The sequence below is a fragment of the Rousettus aegyptiacus genome, unplaced genomic scaffold, assembly GCF_014176215.1.
Source record: "Rousettus aegyptiacus isolate mRouAeg1 unplaced genomic scaffold, mRouAeg1.p scaffold_m13_p_2, whole genome shotgun sequence".
Lineage (NCBI taxonomy): Eukaryota > Metazoa > Chordata > Mammalia > Chiroptera > Pteropodidae > Rousettus > Rousettus aegyptiacus.
Genome location: NW_023416295.1, coordinates 161,318,171 through 161,338,454, shown reverse-complemented (window position 1 = coordinate 161,338,454; position 20,284 = coordinate 161,318,171). Strand labels below are relative to the sequence as shown.

Sequence of the window (20,284 nt, the reverse complement as noted above, 5' to 3'; positions counted from 1 at the left end):
CTAGCAAAATAACAGCCACCATGTTAAACTAACGTGGTAAATGTGTTTTGTTTTTGCTCGACAGTGTTTTAAATTTTATATGCCAATTTGATGTTTTATGGCTATTTGGAATCTAGGAACGTATTTAGTTTTATGTTTGAACATACTTTAGTATCCTTATAATAAAAAATCATTTCCAGCCATCGTAGAGGGTCATAATTATTCTTTTTGTAGGGGTCCACAATACCGGTGTTTGAGAAACCATGACACAGTGTTTGAGAGCATGAGCTTCTGTGTCAAGCAGACCTGGATTGAAATTTCTGGCTGGGTCGCAAAGAGCAAGTTTCCTCATCTGTAAAATGGAGAAATAACAGTACCTTCCCCAGAGTTCTGATTAAATAAAACAACGTATGTCAAGGGTCAAGGGCACCTGGCAAATAAGAACGAATAGATAGCAGCTGCAATTATTGTCATTTTTTTTTTCTTCTACGTCAGTGGCTCAGAGTCCAGAATCAAGGAAATTTTGAAAGGAAGTGGCAGAGGGAGGATTCAGTAAACAGAAAAGTAATCAGGGTCACTCTTTCTTTTTTGACCAAAATAAAACATGCTTAAGGTTGAGTAGAAAGGCAGCTGAGAGAGAGTGTCGGGTGAGCACAAAGTGTCCTACCGTCCCTCGGCGGGGAACCGTCACTGAGGAGGGGAGCGATGGAAAACCATACGCTCCACGCTGCAGACTTCGAGTTTCTGAGAAGTCAGGGGACAGAGTGTCTGGTACACACAGGCGTCCTCGAAGCGCAGGTAGCATTCAGTAACATTGATTTGTTGTTATTGTACACGTGCATCCATACTCCTCACACTTCTCATGTACCGTATGCCTACATCTCAGACAGACTTATGGGAAATAATGTACGTTTCCCATTTACAGTGATGACATAAAATTTATTTTTAAATTAGGTCAACAAAAATCTGTAAAAGCCATTTTTAACATTAAGTACATAATCACACAGGTTATAAACAAATGAAAGAGTTAAAACAAATGATGAAAAGTTGGGCGCACCTGGATTTTTTAAATCTCTCTGGACCACACTGCCTCCATTCATTTCTATGCGAAAGCAACAAGGCGCCCACAAGAGGGCGCTCCAGCAAGGTGCCGTCCACAAGCAATTGCTCTGATTCTGAAAATAAAACGCTCATACCACTGCGTTTTCTACTCACTTCTTCCTTGGCCCGCCCACCGCAGGCAATAACAATGTTTATAAGACAAAACGACACAATTGCTCACCTATGGTGATCTGGCTGACACAACTGTAGTAGCTGCCTGTCGTGGCGGTGGAAAGGTTATAACTCCCACTACTCGCGTCTTTGTCTGTTAAGAAAATAAGAGAAGGTCAATTGTATTCTGAGTGACACCGTGACCACAATGTAACTAACTGTGTGACTGCTGGTAAATAGACCAGCTCTGCGTCTGGGCAGTCTCACACTCATTCATCCACACTTAGGAAGTGCTAGGTGCCAGGCAGTCTGAACATTTCAACCAGCAACCCAGACTGCCCACACAGACAATTTTGGTTCAACACACTGTTTTATAATGGGAGAGGGGGGTGAGGAGTGCTGGGGGAGGGTAGTGGGGGCAGGTGAGAGGACACCTGATCCAGACTAGAGGGTATCAGGTAAGGCTTCCTGGAGGAAGTGACATCTAAAGAGAAAGAACCAGGCAGAGAGCTATCACCACAGACAACCCTATGAGTTATCAGCTGAATATTGTAAGAAAAGGAGACGGGGGCCATGGCCAGACTATGATGGGCGTTATAAACCACATTAACAAGTTTGGATTTCTCCTAAAGAGCGGGATCCCATTTTCATTTCAAAAAGAGCACTTCTGGCAGCATGGAGAACAGTGGGCAGGAGGTAACACGAGAGGCAGAAAGACTCTTCTACGAGGCAGCTGCAAAAATCCTGCTGAGAGGGGACAGTGGCCAAACCATGGGAGAAGTGGCAGCGGAGATGGAGATTAAAGTGTATGTGATTCCCTTCAAGGCTAAAAGTACAACACACCACACAGAGTTCCTCACGATGGCGGACAGGAAATGTTCTAGACAGAAGAGGCCAAAGAACACAAACCTCACATTTACTCAGCATCTTAGCATTCCCACCCCCATCACGTCACGTACAAGGTAGAACAGGGCAGGCATCACCCCACGTCTCTGATGGAAAGGCCGAGACTCGGGGTGGCTCAGGGTCACACTATAGCTTGTGACAGAACAGAGCTCAAATCGAGATGGGAACTGCTTCAAATTTGCTTATGAAACATGGCAGGTCATAAATAACTAATTTTAACCCTTTTCCCGTTTAGAAAATAAAAAAGTGCATCTTGCGTAAGAATGCTACATTTTCTAGGATTTGACGTTTTCAGTGATCGAATGACTAAAAACAGAATGCTATGAACGGAACAATATCGATTGTTTCCAAAGACTATTGATATACTAGAGCTATGCAAAAATAATAATAAAAGCGAGATATTTCATGGCAAATTTTGGGAGTAAGGTCAGGACTGTAATTCGCAAAAGGAAAAAGGATATTCAAATGGAAACATATTGTCTAATATAAAACACTACAGGTTAGAGACCAAGAATCATAATAGTAATGTTTGCAAAACTGAGCCTGAAGGAAATACCTGAATACTCTGTTATATGATACTAGGAAAACTCTGACACTATGATCTATAATGGTGAAAGTTATAAGTCTGAGGGGAAAAAATAATTATTAAGAACTAGCCAAATGCATTAAAAGCAAAAGGGTTTCTGGAGACATAGCAAGAGTGAGATTTTAAAGAGAGCCACATGGATTAGCGGAGAAGATGGCTTTGTAGGTGAGTGTCCTTAGGAAGAACTGCAGGCACGTAGACAGAGAAGGAAGGAAACGGGAGTCATCTGCAGGGCTGTCTGTATGTGCCTGGGTTTGAGGGCAGCTGCAAAGTATTGACAAAGGCAGGTGGTGAGCCAGACGGCAGAGAAACAGTTGTGGCACTTACGGGCCACATCAAGGCCACTGCGAGTCCACAAACTGGGAGGTACAATGCAAAAAAAAAAATATTTCAAAACTGTTTTAATGTGGGAAAAATAATTTTAGCAAGTAGATGTGGCCAACTCCACTAAGAAACCTCCCCAGACCATCTCTCTCTCTAGGGTGCTTCCTGAGTAACAGGCAAGACCCCGACAGAGATGAGCAGGCGAGACTGTGCAGGCGAACCTCTCGGAGACGCTGCGGGTTCTGACCAGACCCAACAATAAAGTGACTATCACAGTAAAGCAAGTCACGCATGTTTTTTTGGTTTCCCAGTGTATATGAAAGTTATCTTTACAATATACTGTAGCCTATTAAGTGTGCAGTAGCATTATGGCTAAAAAAAAACAACATACATGCCTTAAATAAAAAATACTTTATTGCTAAAAAAAAAAAAAAAATGCTAACCATCATCTGAGCCTGCTGGAAAAATGGTGCAGTTAAGACTTGCTCCACGGAGGGTTGCCACAAAACTTCAATTTATAAAAGTCAGCCGAAATGACATAAAGCAAAAAAGCAATTACCATGAATTTAAAAGCAAAAACCCCCTTCAGATTTCTAATGTAGGTCTTTCATAGAAGTCAAGTCATGTAATATAAACTTTCAAAAAGGCAGGGCATAGCTGTACTGGCTTACATGTATCTTAACCGACACCATTTATCAACGGGAGACCCAAGTGTTAATTTTGTAATTTTCAGAACTTAGCATCATACCTGGCATAAGACAAATTCCCCAATACATGTTCATTTATTGAAAGAAAAAGGAACGCATGAAATTAAAGGAAGAATAAACCAATGACGATTTCCCCCTTCCTGTTTGTTATAACTTCTTTAGGGGTCACTGTGATCAGAGAGAAAGGGCATTCAGCTGGGAGTCAGCTGACTTGGGTTTGAAGCCCAGTTTTGCTAAATAAATGCTAAACTTGGTCAAGCTTTTGCCTTCCTTTAGTCTTCTTTTTCCCACCCTTTCGCAGTTCAAACTGCCTTCTTCTCCACCAAATTAAAATGGTGATGATAATGCTTCTCTCTCTTTTGGGTAGTAGGAAGAATGGAGTATGGTTAATAAAAGTTATCAGTTATACAAAAAGCACAGTTAGCGAACAATTCACTATACATTTGTGGAATCAGCTGAATCAATAAAATCCAGACCTAAAACATATTGAACTATTTTAACTAAAGTTGTCATTCCTAGTTCTTTTTAAACCCTTCACTCACGATCTGTCCTTAAACAATTTTGGGAGGGAGATTTCTCCAGGGACAAGGTCAATGGCATTAAAGGTGAAGAGAGAAGAGGGAGGGGAAAGATGGGGAGAGAAAGAGAGGAGGAGGGAAGAGTGACAGAGTCGCAAGCACAGAAATGCCAGTGAATGGGAGGAAAAGGAGGAAAACATACTGAAAAATTAGTAATCAACAAAGAAGCAGAATGCTTAAATTAGGAACGAAAGCCTGTGAACGTATATGAATGGGGAAACTACTGAAATATGAATCATACATGAATGGTACCATAGGGTGTAATCTTGGTGGCGCTATTTCAAAAAGCTTCAAAGAGCAAAAGTACAAAGACCTGAGGCAGTTACGGTGCAAGGAGACACTGTACAAAGGACGTATTTTATGAGAAGGCTGGAATATCCATTTACTCCTTTAGGAACCAACTGGAGTTAAATTTTTTTAAATCGGGTAACTAGTGGACAAGCTTGAGACTACGAATGAGACTAACAAACTTCGTAAATTCTGGAGTCAGTATCCAGATTCGATACCTGGTTCCAATCCTTGGGCACATTTTTTTTTTCATCTCTATGTCACTCAGTTTCTTCCTATGTACAATGGGAATTATAAAGGCACACACCTTATCAGACGACACATAGAAGGTGCTCAATTAATGCTAGCTATGATTTTTATACTTAAAAAGACCTAAGATATCCATAAAATGGAATACCATACAGCAAAGAAAATGAAGTAACGCTATAGAAAATATTATGGATGGATCTCACAATCATAATGTTGATTGAAAGAAGCAACACAAAATACATATTTATGAAAATTTCACAAAACTCAATTATATTGTTTATGGATGTATATGTGGATGGTAAAAAAGGTAAAGCAAAGTAATAATAATTAGCACGAAAGTCAGCATGGTGGTTCCTTTTATAGGTAAAGAAGGCATTTTGAATTGGCAAGGGTATGAGGAGCAGGCAGTCGGTTCTGTGAGGCTGGGAATGTTTTATTGACGGAGGTGGTGGTCACATGGGGTGCAGTTATTTGTTAAATTACAAATATTTGTTAAATTATAAATTCCTCTTACCCATTTGTCTATATGTAAATTCTAGTTCATCATAATTTTTTCAAGAAACAAAGAGGCAGAAATCATGGCGGGACAAACCAGGAATGAAAATTCTGAAAATATAATTAAGAAAATGAGATGGCGGTAGAATTACACCACACTAGTTACTGAGCATTGGCTCTTCACCAAGCACTACGCTAAACATCACTTTGTTTGCATCCATTATTTCATTTAAGCTTCAAAACAACTCACTTCAGGTCACTATGATTATCCCACTATACAGATGAAGCCCACGGAATTAGGGAACCGGCTCAACGTCTCACTTCTGAGAAGTCACAAAGGCGGAATTAAAATGTGGTGTGCCTTCCCCTGGACAAGTATTTGAAAAAGAGGCAAAGGGAGAAGAAGGACAAAGTAATATCACGAGCTGAGTTAGGTGGATTCCTGCCACATCTGGTGCCACATCTCTGACAATCTTATCTTAAGTGCTAAGCATAGAGGTTTTATAGCAAACAAGACAGACATCTCGTGTATTCTGTTTTCAGACACCTTGCTTAACAGAATTTTGTGTAACAAAATTAACATACTTTTTATCTCAAATTATTTTGGGTATACTCATAAAAAGTATCATCTTATAACAAAAGAAAATTATCTCAACATTCAAACTATCTTAACCACAGCAAGAAAGCGAGTACCATTCCTATATACGTCTTTCCACTGATTGCAGAATTCTAGTAAATATGTAGGCAAACTTAATAAAAACTGTTAATATAAAGTGAGAATTATAATGTCTAATTTGGGAGATGAAAAAAACAGAACTAAAATGCTAAATAATAATACTATACAAGCCAGGAGCTAGGTGTTCAAGTCAAAGGATTGTTCAGGGGAAAGGCTGACCAACTTAGTTTAGTGTAATGAATAAATGTAAAATTTGTTAAGTAAGGTTTAAGTAAATGTAGAAGAGTAATTATTAAAGCAACAGAAACAGACTATTTCTATTTGTGTGGAGGAGGTGGGAGACAATGGAGAAAAATAAGAGAGGGGATTTAACAAAAAAACTTGACTTAGAAGAAACATAAATGAGAATAAAGTACAGGAGAAAAACAAGACAAAGAAAATATAAAGTAAAACAGAACAAAGTTCAAATATATTAGTAATAACGATATATGTGAATGGTATAAATCTGCTGTTTAAAAGTTTGCTGAAATGGATTTCTAAACAACAATCAACTAAGTTCTGTTTATAAGAGAAACACCTAAAACATAAGGACACAGACATGTTAAATGTAAAAGATATAAAAAGATACCAGAAGCATATACTAACCGAAATACAAGTGAAGTAGCTTTCTTAAGATGAAAAATGCTTTAAGACAAAAAGCATTATTAAAAATAAAAAAGGATCAATAAATCAAGATAAAGGGTTCGGGTTCAATTCTTCAGGAAAATAAATACTAAGAATGGGCCTCAACTTCCCCCTTTATGCTGTGATTGAAATTCATTCGTTTGAAAAACTCTGACTGCTTGCCACACACAGAGGACATGGGCTGACTCCAGGAAGCAACTGGTACCTTAGGAGCTCTCTCTAAAGTGCTGATGAATCCATCAGAGTCTAGAAAGTGTGTTTCCACTCACCAGAGCTTTTCCTATAAAAGCAGATCTCTTTATTACTACAGTAAGGACAATAAACACACCATGGTGCTATATGCTACATTGCTATAGGACTTTCTAGGTTTTCACAAAATTTTGACTTTTTCTTTCACATGATTTTTGCAACAGCACCAGGAGGCAAGCAGGGCAGGTACCAGTTGTAGTAGTACTAGCAGTCATAGCATCATCCTCTGCATCTTCCTCTGCATCTGAGCTAGACCTAAACTCCCAAAGGGCAAAGCCATCCTCTATTCATCTTATGACCACAGTTTCTGGCTCCGTAATGCACAGAAGCTACAATAAATGTTTACCGCAGCCCCTAGCAAGCTTTCAAATACTTAATCGACATTCCTGCATTTTAAACACCTTGCCTGGTACTCATTATCTCAGCTTCCCTTTTATTCTACTCTAGTAGGCCTTAGGCACAGTGACAAAAGCCTTTTCAAGAACGCTAGACAAATTCTTTCCTACTTGCACTTACTCGATTCAGTGTTGAAAATCCTGTACTCAATTTCCATTTTCTTTTTTCCAGAAGGCAAAGATCTGTGCCGTATTACTACAACGTAAGATTCATGAAAGCATGCAGTTTTTGTTTTTATTTCCAGGACCCATGATGGTGCCTGACACATAGTAAACACTCACAAAACATGCTGGTTTGTTCTAGAAACTTCCTTGGCAGCTGTGGACTGTTTGTCTAGGACTACATTCCAATGGAAAAATCAACACGTCTATTAAAAAGACTATGATGTTTTAAAGGGAAAAACTAAAATGTTTCTTCATAGGATCAAAATAAAAATTTAGTTTTACCCCGGAAAGAAACTTTTAAAATGTGAAAGGCCAAAGGTAAAATAATCTGTACATGCTTTATTGCAGCTTCTTAATGGAAAGAATCCCAATCCATGCTGACCAGGAAGGAGTACCTGGGTTGCATAATAACAAACGTGCCAGGTGGTGGAGGGCAAAAATAAGCGACGTCATCGAACAGCTCCTTGGATTGATTTTGTAGCTAAACGAGTTTTTAAAAATATGTGTTTGGTGTACTGTTCCCTACTATCCTTCATTCTGTCCTTCAGTCAGTCGGAAAGCCATATTCATCACCTACTATGTGCCAGGCACTGTGCATACAGATAAAAGATATAGTCTTTGCCCTGTGGAATTTTACAACCCACAGAGGGGAACACTCCTTACAGCACAAAATGTTACGGAGAAACCTACCCTGAGAGGTCCCAAGACAGGAACTAAGTCATATGGGTGGGATCAACAAGGAGGGGGAGGGAGCCTCATATGGGGGGAGGGAGATGTGTTTCAGAGCAAGGTCCAGACACCTGAGAAAACCTGGTGCTACATCTACATTGCCTCCCCGTGCTGGGGGTGCTGGGGCTGAGGCAGCAAGAGAGAACGGTGGTCAGCTCCTGGAGGGCTTTGCTTGCCAAACCAGAAAGGTTAGGCTTTGATCTGCAAGCAAGAGAGGAGACCTTGAAGAGTTTTAAGCAGAGGAAGAATAGGATCAGATTTGCAAGTGGAATCAGGAGGGGCCAGGACTAGAGGCGGGGAGACCAGCAGAGGAGGCTGAAATTGCATTCAGAGTGAAAACGATGGCGCCTATGAGCACTTGGCAGGGAGAGGGGAAAACAGAGGAGAAAGCCTTTGAGGAAGACGAATCAACAGGATTTCATGATTGAGAGTACATTGGCTGGGAGAGGCAGTTGATAGTAGCAGCTAATGCTTACTGAGTACTAGGTACCACTCACACGCACTGACAAGTACTACTGCATTTAAACCTCACAGTGACCTCATTTTTACAGACAAGAAAACTGAGGCACAGGAGGTGAATTAGTTTGTCCAAGGTCACTGTCAGTGCGTAATGGAAAGGGAGCATTCAAAGTGCACTGAATAGAGCACACTGGCCCCTGCCAACCTCTCCTGTCTTGGACGCGATGCTCCACCAATACCAGGCTATTAGCAGCTGCCTTTAAGTCCTGTCATGTCTTCTCAACACTGTTCATACTGTTGCCCTCCCTGGAATGCCCTCCTTTTCCTAGTTGGCCTTTTAACATGTCTCCTCCAGGTAACTGTTCCTGGTCTATCCCTCAGTCCTCCCGGCCCCTCCCCTACAACACTGCATTATAATGCTCAATTTAGGAATCTACCTCCCTGAACCCTGCCCTGCCGTCTTTGAGAAATACAGTGAGATCGCATTTATTCCGGTACCCTGGGTCCAGGCTAGAGTCTGGAGGACAGATGGAGCTTAGTAGCTATCCTTATTCTATAGGAAACAGGTATGAGAGAGGAACTGTGTTGGGCATATTGAGTTTGAGATGCTAGAAGGGCACAGAGGTAGAAAAGTCTAGCTGGTTGTCCTAGGCTCTCGCCTCCTTGCCTCACTCCATTGCCATGATGCGTGGTCAGGCTTAGCTCTGACTACAACTCTCTCCTATAATCCCTTCCCATCACAGGTCCTGAACTTCTGGTCATTCATGTTAGCCTTTCTTCAAGCCATGCCTTCTGCCTGAAATTATCCACAGAGCCATCCACGCATTCACTCATGTTCTTCCTCTTCCTAATCATCCGCAGCCCCAGGCTCCACAGTCAAACTCTCTACACCTGCATTTGTTAAGTGAGACTAAGTTCTTCAACCTGTCCGTGCCTGAGTTTTTTCAAATGAATATGGGGCTAATACTGGACTGATTCCTTAAAGGTTGTGGTGAGATTTAAATGTGCTAATTCACATAAAGTGCCACTACTATCTATCTATTGTTTGTGTCCCAGCATACTCCACACTTCCATTTATAATGCTGAAAACTTCGTCCCCTCTGTGCACAGGTGTCTGGCTAAGAGACTGACTGTACTTGGGGCCATCGTCTCCAATGTGATAGATGTCTAATCAGTGTCATCTGCATAGTTGAGACTATAATTATAAAGTCAAGGGCAAAACCCAGGTAACCACCAACATAAACAGAAGGAGGAGTCCACAAAAAAGCAGCACTTTAAGAGAGAGGAGAAAAATAAAGGGAGATAGAACAATACTGGCTCTAACTGCATTTCCTTCTTGTCTTCTACTTGCACTCTCGGTCCTAGCCACGTTAACCTTCGACCTAGCCTTGAACATGGCACCTTCGTACCTGCCCCCGGGGCCTTTGCACTTACTGGTCCCTTTGCTAAGAATGCTCTTTCCCCATGGTTCCCGTCCTGTCCTTCATTTAGGTCTCTGCTCAAATATCTCTTCAGAGAGGCTTTCCCTTTCCAAAATAGCCCCGCTGTGCTCTGTAAGCTCCTGGGACCCCTTATTAAGCCTCCTCAGATACAAAACTAACAGTTCCATCCCAGGGTGGCAGATCCAACCACAAGTCCTTTCCTGGGTCAGCTTGGGACATGGCCCTGTAACTTCTTTTGCATGGCCAAAAACGAATCAAGTCCCAGTCATTTCTAAAAGAGACTTGTCACCCATCCTTGGTCTCATGCACACGGTTATATAATGAGCTGAAAGCAGTTAAGAACCTAAACCATTTAAAGCACAAGAAAAATCGCTGGTAAGTACAAAAGGTTGAAGCATTAAAAATCCAGAATTTTAAAAACTACATCATCCACTGGACATATATTAGAGGGCACATTACAGTTATTAATTGCCCCAATCTCATTTCACATTTCTAGAATATACGAGTCTAGATGGCTGCCTGAAAGTAAGAATTCATGTTAAAATAAAGAACAAGTTCCAATAAAGGATCAAAAATAAATATTTGGATGAGAAGCTAATGAGATTTACTGGAAGCTGCTGCTGCTAATGAAATGCATACATAAGCCAAATTTCTCTCTCTTCTTGGGAACCTAAACACAGGACCATAACTAGTCATTATTTTGGCAGACCCTGGGCTAAAGATAGGACTAAGGCACTTATTAGATCAGGAAATTTTATAGTCGAACCCTATAAATTCCAGGCAAGAAACCGACATCATCCCCGTCATGATATCTAAACTCAAATCCAACAGAATTGAAAGAGGACATTTTTTAAAGCAGTTCGACTTTCAGAGAGATTACTTTTGGAAGGTTCCAGAGATGGGCCAAGTTCTCATCAGATAATGATCCTGACAGCATCTAGCAAGTGAGGAATATATTCGATGTGCTCAATTTTGTTTTTCCTCAATTTGTTCCCTAGGTTGAAAACCCTGATGGCTCACTTATCTTGTCGTGTCTTGGGTCACAACGCTACAGACCTGTGCACTCTGTGGCTGAGTGTGTTCACCAATTCAGGGGTGAGGGAGGGAAAAGTGTATCAAGAATATATTTAAAATAGCACAAATTCTAAACAATATGTTTATTTAAATCTGTTTCATTTCCCTTTAAGGTTCTGAAGAGAAACCTGTGTAATTCTTAATTATTAAAATAATAATAATAATGATCTGCCACCTTTCCCTTTAATTACTGAAACATACTTTTCAAAAAAAGTTCCACTATTTCTGGCTTCATTTTATCTACCTGGGTGCCCAATTAAACTTTTAGAGTTTCTAGAAATCTATGGAACTGATTATTAAGTAAATCTGTTACTGACAGGATCCACAGGACAGTATGTGAAATCTAACATGATATAAAAACCAGAAGTTAGATCCCTCTGGCAGGAAAAGGTGTAAAAAATATATTTCTACCAATGAATATGCCTAAAACACCATCAGAATTTTGAATTATCCCCAGATGGGAACCCAATACCGACAATGTTACATATCTGCAGCAAGGGCATTTTCTAGCAGAAAACGCTCTACGAAAACAAATAAAAGACCCGTAGGATGCAATTAGTAATCAGCTCATAATTTGTTAGCAGTCTCCGAGCATCGACTGCAAACCCTCAGAATCGCCTGAGGGGCTATTTGAAACAGTGTAAATCCTGAGAGACCGACCTCTTTAACCTTGGGGAAATGAGCAGTGGACAACCCTGGCGGGAGAGGAAGCCACCACCACGGAGAAGAGAAATTTCCCTCCCCGCAACTCCAGGCTGGGAGATATCCCTGAAGAACATTCCCCAGCAATCGCTCACTATCTTCCGTTTAAAACGCCGAAACTTGATGTTATCACAGCAACTGATTGCAAGTCAGGGGAAGGGAGAGAGGTCTACTTGAGTTTCTGCCTCCTATAACCCAGTCTAGGCAGCCTCTCTGATAAAGGATTAAAGAGAATTGCTTTTACCACGCAAGCAGGAATACTGATAAAAAGCCTTGTTGGCTTCCCCAGCGCGCGGGCATTTCTAGCTGAATCTGAAATCTTCACACTGTGATTTTGTTTTCCTTCGGAATTGTATATTGTATAATATACAATAAAAATTGTATGTTTCTTTAACAAAATAAGGGAGAATACCTTCCATTTCCATGGAAATTTTATTACCAAGCTGGGGTTTTTTTTTTGATATTAAGAACATATTTTGTGCATATTATTTAACCCCACAGCATCTGTCTTAAGAGACGTGCTCCTCTCCAATTTACAGATAGAGTAACGCAAGAACAAAAGTTTGACTTGCCCAAGGTCAGTCAGGGACAAGATAAGCGCTAACTGAACGCAGTCTCTGAACTCTGAGTCTCGTCGTTAAAAAGGACTTAACCCCCGTATCCCTTCCCCGGCATGGTCTGAAGCGAACTGGATTTTTCTGGAGTTCCGAAGCTCCCAGGTATTCTCTAAATTTCAGGTGTTTTCACTTCAACTCTTTCTGCAAACACAGAGCATCGGCTCCCCGAGCCCGGGGTCGACGCGCGCTGCAGCTGGCTCCCTCCCTTCCAGATCTCCCCCGAGCCAACCCCGAAGTTTTCCGGGGTGATCGGACAGCTCCCGGGCCCCACCAGCCACGGTACCCCGCTCCCCCCAGGAGCCGGCCACCGCGCGTCGTTACCGTATGCCGCGAGCGAGGCCATCCTGGCGGGCGTCCTGCCCAGGCTGGCCAGGGCGTCGGCGAGAGCTGCCGCCTGCGCGCGGCGCCCCTGGACGGCGGGCGCCGGGCCCCGAGATTGCATGCGCTTGTCTCCCGCGGCGCCCGGCCGCCCCACTCCTGAGCATGCCCAGTCGGCCCGGCGCGGTCGCCCCGGAGACGTGCCAGCGGCGCGCAGGTGCCCCCCGGCCGGGTCTCCGCTGCAGCGGCGCGAGGAGTGCGGGCGCACCGCGGCCGTGGCGCTCCGGGTGCCCGCGCTCCGGGTCCCCGCGGGGATTGAACCTGCCGCCGAGGACGCGGAGCCGGGAGAGAGGAGGGGCGAGGCAGGCGAGGGGAGGTGCCCGGCGGAGGCGCGCGGCGGAAGCGGCGCGGGCGTCGGGCAGGACCCCGGCTGGGTCCTCGCCAACGGGGTGCCCCTCGGGGTCCGGGCGGCAGGGGTAACGAGAGCAAACATGGGATCCGGGAGTCCGTGGCGTGCAACAGCCTCCCCAGCCTCGAGCCTTCAGCTTCCTTGGGAGGGAGGTTCCCCTGGAGCGCACGCCTGGGGACGCAGGGGCGGGTCCGGACGCCCGTGACTCCCGCGCGATCCCCACCCTAGCGGACGGTCTCGGGAAGGGTGCGCCTCCGAGGCCCACGTGCAGGGGAGAGTGGCTACTCTGTCTTGCGGAGTTTTAGTAATGAGGTCGTTAACCGCTAAGTACCGAGTTCTGACACCAACAGTGCGCCGCACATCATCTTGTCACCTTCATTCGTGCGTGTCTCCCCACGAGGGGGTACCAGTGTCCTGCTCTGCTCTGCCCCCAGGCTCGATCCGGGGGCGAACTCAAACGGTGCTTGTTGAATGACTCAGTGTCCGACCCTCTCTCAGCTCGCCCTGCGTGGAAGTCCAACCATCCTATCGCGCGGGTTCTCTGTAATCAGCTGGCTGGGAAATGGAGATGGGGGAGAGAGAAAGAGACCCCAGAAGCCAGCAGTACCCGTAGTAAGGGGGGGGGGGGAGAGAAAAGCGGAATTCGCCTAATGTCCCCTCTGAGTCAGGCGTTCCAATTCCCGAGTGTAAAGTCACCCCCACGCCATGCGCGTGCCCGGGGCTTCCTGGCTTGGGACTGACCCGATCGCTGGAGGAATCGCGGCCTTGAAAAACGCCGGCGCCCAGGGAATCCGGGGGACTATGCTGTCGAAGCTATTTAACTACGTTTGGGGTTGTGCCAACTCCGGTGGGGGTAAGGAAATCAGACGGAGGCCAAAACACGTGCTTCTTTAGGAAGCTTCCGGAACGCTCCTGCCGTCGCCACTGTACCCCTCGGCCTAAACAGCCGTCAGCCGTCAGCTTTTCCTCTTGCGACCTTAGCGTCCCTCTGAGCTTTCATTTTCCCTACCTGTAAAGTGGCGGTAACCGTTGTTGCTGCCATGCCCACCTCACAGGACGGTGGCAGGGGTCAGGTAGGATGCGGCCAGTATCAACGCTGCTCTCTGCCTGGAGCTTATCCAATGAGGACCCCCACCTACCTCTCCCCCCAGGTCCCTTCAACCTCACAGTCCGCCAGAGTCGTCATCACCACAGCTAGCCCTGGGGCGGTCTGCAGGGCAAGCCAGCCCTCCCCACCAGTGTACCCCCAAGCACCCTTTACATCCTCCACGTTTTAGCCCACGTAGGGTCACGAGGAAGGACAATCAGAATGAGTTACAAATTGCACTTTGATTCTTCTTGGCAGCTCTTTCTAATTAGCAGGAACAAAAACTTGGTGCCTGGTTAATTAACCTCTCTTAAGGCCACCTGAACTTCTGCCCACGCTACCATTCCGAATCCTTGAGATATTCAATCTCAATAGAATGAAGATTGAGAACACCAGGGTTTCTTGGTTGAGAAATTGATGGACAAATAGACCTCATTCCTTCCTTGTCAGGTGTGCTGAGATCCTTCCTGTTATTAGCAGGCCTGTGCTGTCAGGTGACAGTGAGGTCTTTAAGCAGCCTCCCCTGACTCCTGGTCTGCAGCAGGAGGGGTTGGTCTCCCTACCTCACACTCTTGAGGGGAACAAAGGCCAATAAAGAATTAATGATACCGTGATGAAGGACAGGGAGCAGTGGTTCTTCTGTCTTTGCAGCATCCACAGATGACTTCACCAAGGAGATGACATTTGAAAGATGAAGTCCAGGATTTGTGTTGTTGCCAATAAAAGTTCTTAAAGACAAGCTTGTCATTCAATTTTTCTTATGTTTTATTCATTGTCCATGTTTTCAGGAGTAAAATATGAACTGCCACAACCTTGACGAAAGCTGTGCTCTAAATCTTTCCAGGAAAATGCTTTGTTCAGATGATAGAGTGAGGAAAACTCATTCTCTCTTCAGCATGCTCTGAACTTTAACTGTTAACTGCCCTGAACATCATTATATTGCATTTGACATTTGAAGAAACTCTGTAATTAACATTTTTAATAACTTATTTTAATTTTGTAGTTTAGTAACTACTCTGAAAAGTAACTTAATTTTCATTTGCTTGCAATCGACTTGACTTAGAATTTGATCCATTGTTAAAGATTTAACAAATTGAACATTTTAAAATATTGCTTCTATTCACCCATCAAAGCTTTTGTTTCTATCTCCCCTATATTCCCATAACATTGAATATCTTTATTATAGCATTGATCGCGTATTATAACCTTTTTCTACTTACTCGTTCATCATGCAGCTGGAAAGCAAGGACCATGTCTTACGTTTAAATGTATCCTAATACCTAACACATTTGTTGGCGCATATTAGTTACTCGATACTAGCTAAATGAGTGTGAAAGAACATGTGATGATGAGGAGGAGGGCGTGGGGATGGGTTGGTGCTTAGCAGACCTGAGCTCCGGGTGGCTTTATTCTGTAGATCTCAACCACCACCCTCACTCAGGAAAGACTGCTGCACGGGAACCGCTGTACAATACGCTTTGGCCAGGCCAGAGAACTGTGTCAAAACTGCACTCTGTTCTTTTGAGGCACGAAATGGAGAGTTCTTATTCCAGAATCCAAGAAACTCTTCCTGGAACTGGACGAGGGTTTCAATTATTTAAAGCTGTTAGCTCTTCGCAGTTAAATTTGAGGTTTTTAAATGGAAACATTGTATAATATTCAAACTAATTTTCTGGGAGAAAAATAATAACTTAAGATGTCAAAGAAGCAGATATATCAGGTTTATATTTTAGGATCTTAAATGAATGTTTATAACACATCACTTTAAAATTTGGCAGATTCTTAACGATGAATGTTGATGAAGTTTATCATGGACCATGAAATGTTCATGTATATATATATAATATTCATATTTATTCTTTATATATTTAAGCACTTACATAAAACATGCTATATCTTTAGATCATATATGTATACACGCTTAATCAACATTAAGACTAATGAAATAGAAACTATTGTTATCACCATTTGACAGGGAAACTGAGTCACCAAGCGGCTAATTAACTGCTCATGAGGGATGGATCCAAGATTTGAAACTAGATGCTAGAGCTCATGATATGATTCCAAATGTTGTTGAATATACATAGGCCGCCTGATTGTTTTTGCCTTCTAAATCTTCTGTTTAAAATACCATTTTATTTACACTTTTTCCTTAAGAAAAAATAGGTAAGTTGTACTGAAAGCCAGTAAGATGCAGTGGTAGAGAAGAGTCTAAGCGAGGTTTTTCCTAAGTACATCAGGGCCAGCCGGTTAAAACAAACTGCAGGAGTAAACATGAATGGTGAGTTCTTATTCAAAGGAAGAGAGCAGGTAATTTTAGTTCTGGCTTCCCAGCCTCCATTACTCAAGTTTCATGAAAAATCTCTCTTCCATTTATAATAGCAAAGCTTTCACCTGTAAAACGTGTTTGGAGACCACTTCATGCATTCTGTCCTTGAATGAATGCCTCTTATAACATATCACATTAACTATTATCATGGCAACTTAACTGAACTTAGGATAAAATAGAATTTGCTTTCTGGAGCATTAATAACAGAAAAAATTTATTTTAGGATCCAATCATATTTACCTTAAACATAATTTACATTGATATGTTATATAAATGACATACGATTGTTTTCTGAAAACAGACGCATGTACCTCATCCTAATATTCTGAGTGTTGCAATGTCTGTGCAGGTGAAAATGTTTTATATTCATATTCATTTGCATGAAGTTCAAGTTGACCCCCCTTATTCTGAATTCATATTTATGAAAAACATTACCAAAATTTCCATATCAATGTGAAAGGCATAAATTTCTATATCAAAAAACAAATCCCATGTCCTAGAAAGCAACCTATGAAAATATTGCTCTTCTGACTTTCAATGAACACTGTCAAAAAAAGAGTCCTTTATACCAACTATTTTCTCTGGAATTTGTTCATTAAATGGTCCCTCTGATATAGAAAGGGATTGTGTGGAACTCATGCTGTCCAGAACAGGAGAGGAGGAGCTTGACTGCATTCGCTAGATAATAAACTGTGCAAGACAGAATTTAGGTCTCATTTCCCTTTATTTTGCCCACAGTGCTTTTGTACAGAGCTCTCCATATCAGGAGCTTAATAAATGTTCATTGCTTAGAGACTCATGGAAGAGCAGAGTTTAGAAAACAGCACTGGTTCTGGGGTTAGCCTGAGTTCAAATTCCAAACTCCATCACTGACTAGTTCTGTAACCTTGAGCAAATAAGTTAACCTGAGCCTCAGTTTCACATCTGCAAAATGGGAGTAACTAATAATAGCTGCAGGACAAGATAGTTCAATGTGTTGAATGAGTAAATATGTATAAAGCCCTTAGAACAGTTCTTAATAGATGTTAACCCATATTGTTTCTATTTCCAGTTTTTCAGGATTCCCTCAGGACTGCCAAGGGAATCAAGTGGTAAATCTTTCCCATTCCTTTCATCAAGGGGTACTATTCATAATATTGAACAGCCAAAACTTCCCCAGGCACTAGCAAATTAAACAGGGGCCCCAGGCATGCCAGGCTTAACCCCTTACTTGCTAGGTTGTCCAAGGAAACCAAGGGAACCAAGGTGCTAGGCAGTGGGTGTCTTGGGGTGCTTCCTGTTTATTACCAACCAGTACAGAGGTATTTCAATGCTTTAAGACTGGCATCAGTGTGTCCTGGCTGTATCAGCCCTGCTTCACACATGCCCAACCCAGACATTCAAACCACTGAACTTCCTGTTGACTCCATAGAACAATCTAGACCTTTTCATCCCAAGCACATTTTAGTTTCCAATTCCCTACCGAGAAAAGTGAAAGGAAATACAATGCAATTATCAGAATACTGTAGCAAGCTGATATTTGGGAATGACATGTAAACCCTCCACTTATGAGCACTTCCTAATAAGAGATATTTTAAATATTTGTTTAATAGAACATTTATGGGAGAGGGGTGGTAAACTCCAAGGGATTTTAAAATACCATCAACCAAATCATCCAAAATAAATAAACTAATAACTGAGAAAAATGCTGAACAAATTGTGCTGGCTGCCTACTGAGAATAAAGTTCATGTAAGAAGAACAAAGTCATTAGGGAGGAGCATATTTGCCTCTGCTGCAGAAAAGCAAACTAAGAAATAAAATGTAAACGAAACCCAGAGAAGATTTAAAAACCAGGGGCCATAGAGTCCCGAAGTAAAAGGAACGCATCGAATCAAAGAGCTCCAACGTTCTCCATTTTTTGACTTGAAACTTGAGGTTTCTCCGTTTGATGAAATAACCCAAGGCCCAAAAGAGCTAACACTGAATCACAGCAAATTCAGCCTTTCATGTCAGGTTAGACCCTTCTCTCTCTTGTGGGGCACTTTTGTAAGTTCCTCAGAGATTTCTCCTCTGGAAACATTTATCTGAACTTCCTGTGACACAGGCAATGCATATCCTTTGACTAGCTAATTGTGATTCTTCTCTCACCTCCCAGGAATCTGGTAATTAATTCATCCTTCTCATTTTCAACATGATATTCTTAAAGTGGGTGTGGGGCAGGGGGTTGCAAATTCTGGATGAGGACTGTAACGCTTGAGTTTGGAATGGAACATTCTTCTACTTGCTTGCTGTAAGCCTTTTGGAGGCATCGGGCAAAAATAAAAATAAATAAAAATTTAAAAAAAGACAGAATTTTATTTTTTAAATTAGGACTATTTTTTTAGAGCATTTTTAGCTTCACAGCAAAATTGAAGAAAAGGTACAGAGATTTCCCACGTAACCCTGGCCCCCATTCATGCACGGCCTCCTCCATGATCATCATCCCCACCAGAGCAGCACAGTTGTAACAATCGATGAACCTAACATTGGCACATCATAATCACTCAAAGTCCATAGTTAACATTAGGGTCCACACTTGGTCCTAAGCATTCTATGAGTTGGGATAAATGTGTAATGACATGTATCTATCATTATGGCATCACACAGAGTATATTCACTGCCCTAAAAATCTTCTATGCTCTGTCGATTCATCTCTCCACCCCTAAACCCCTACCCCCTAGCAACCATTGATCTTTTCATTGTCTCCATAGTTTTGCCTTTTCCAGAATGTTATATGAGGCTATGGTTTCCTAATTTCTTTAAAAGATCACTATTTAAAGTGAAAATGATAGCAAAGTATTATAGGATTTATAAAATGTATAGATGTAAACTATACAGCTATAATAGAAGAAAGGACAGAAAGAGATAAGCAGGACATATATTGTTTGAAAGGTTCTTATAAGTGAGGAGGATATTATTAATTCACACTGGCATGTGATAAACATACTCTAATCCTTAAGCAACCACAAGAAATATAACAGAGTTACAGCTAATAAACAAATAGTGGAGATGAAATTAAATACAAAAAGAAAATACTCAATGCAAAAGACAGCAGAAAGTATAAAAAGGGAAACAAAAAAGCAGGTGGAACAAAAAGAAAACAAATAGCAAGAAAGTAGAATTAAAACCAGCAACATAAATAAATTATATATAAATGAGTTACACATGCCAAAGGGAGATTTTTAGACTAAACAAAAAAGCGAGACCCGACTATATACTGTTTACAAGAAATGTGCTTTAATAAAGACACAGATAGGTTAAAAGGATGAGAAAAATGGAACATGAAAACACTACCGGTAAGAAAGCTAGAAAAGGTATATTAAGCTAGTGGTGGTACATCAGATAAAATAGAGTTTAAAACAAGGAGTGTTGCCAATAATAAAGATGAACATTTTCTGTTAAAAGGGTCAATTCATCAAAGAATATAGCAATCCTAAATGTTTATGCACCTAATAATAGCTTCAAAATACATGAAGCAAAACTGATTGAACTAAAGATATAAATTAAAATTTCTACAATTATAGTTGACTATTTTAATGCTCCCTCTAATAACAATAATAATTTAGTAAGACTATATGTTTGAAAAAACAGTATGAATCAATTTGA

The 20,284-nt window shown here is 41.9% G+C and overlaps 1 protein-coding gene across 6 annotated transcripts in view; it reads right to left on the bottom strand.

Moving 5' to 3' along the window:
* Window positions 1–13,593, bottom strand: part of ANO4 (anoctamin 4) — a 322,241-nt gene extending 308,648 nt beyond the window's left edge. For 3 of the 6 annotated variants that reach the window (XM_036237349.1, XM_036237352.1, XM_036237350.1), the window contains exons 1-2: window positions 12,838–12,941; window positions 1,262–1,345 (exon numbers count right to left, since the gene is read on the bottom strand). In XM_036237349.1, coding sequence (XP_036093242.1) covers window positions 1,262–1,345; window positions 12,838–12,859 — 106 coding nt within the window. In that variant the 5' untranslated portion in view covers window positions 12,860–12,941. Of the gene's footprint in view, window positions 1–1,036; window positions 1,198–1,261; window positions 1,346–12,837; window positions 12,942–13,574 lie in introns of those variants that run through there. The other 3 variants (XM_036237351.1, XM_036237354.1, XM_036237353.1) reach the window with 2 other exon arrangements.
* Between the last annotated feature and the right edge of the window lie 6,691 nt (window positions 13,594–20,284).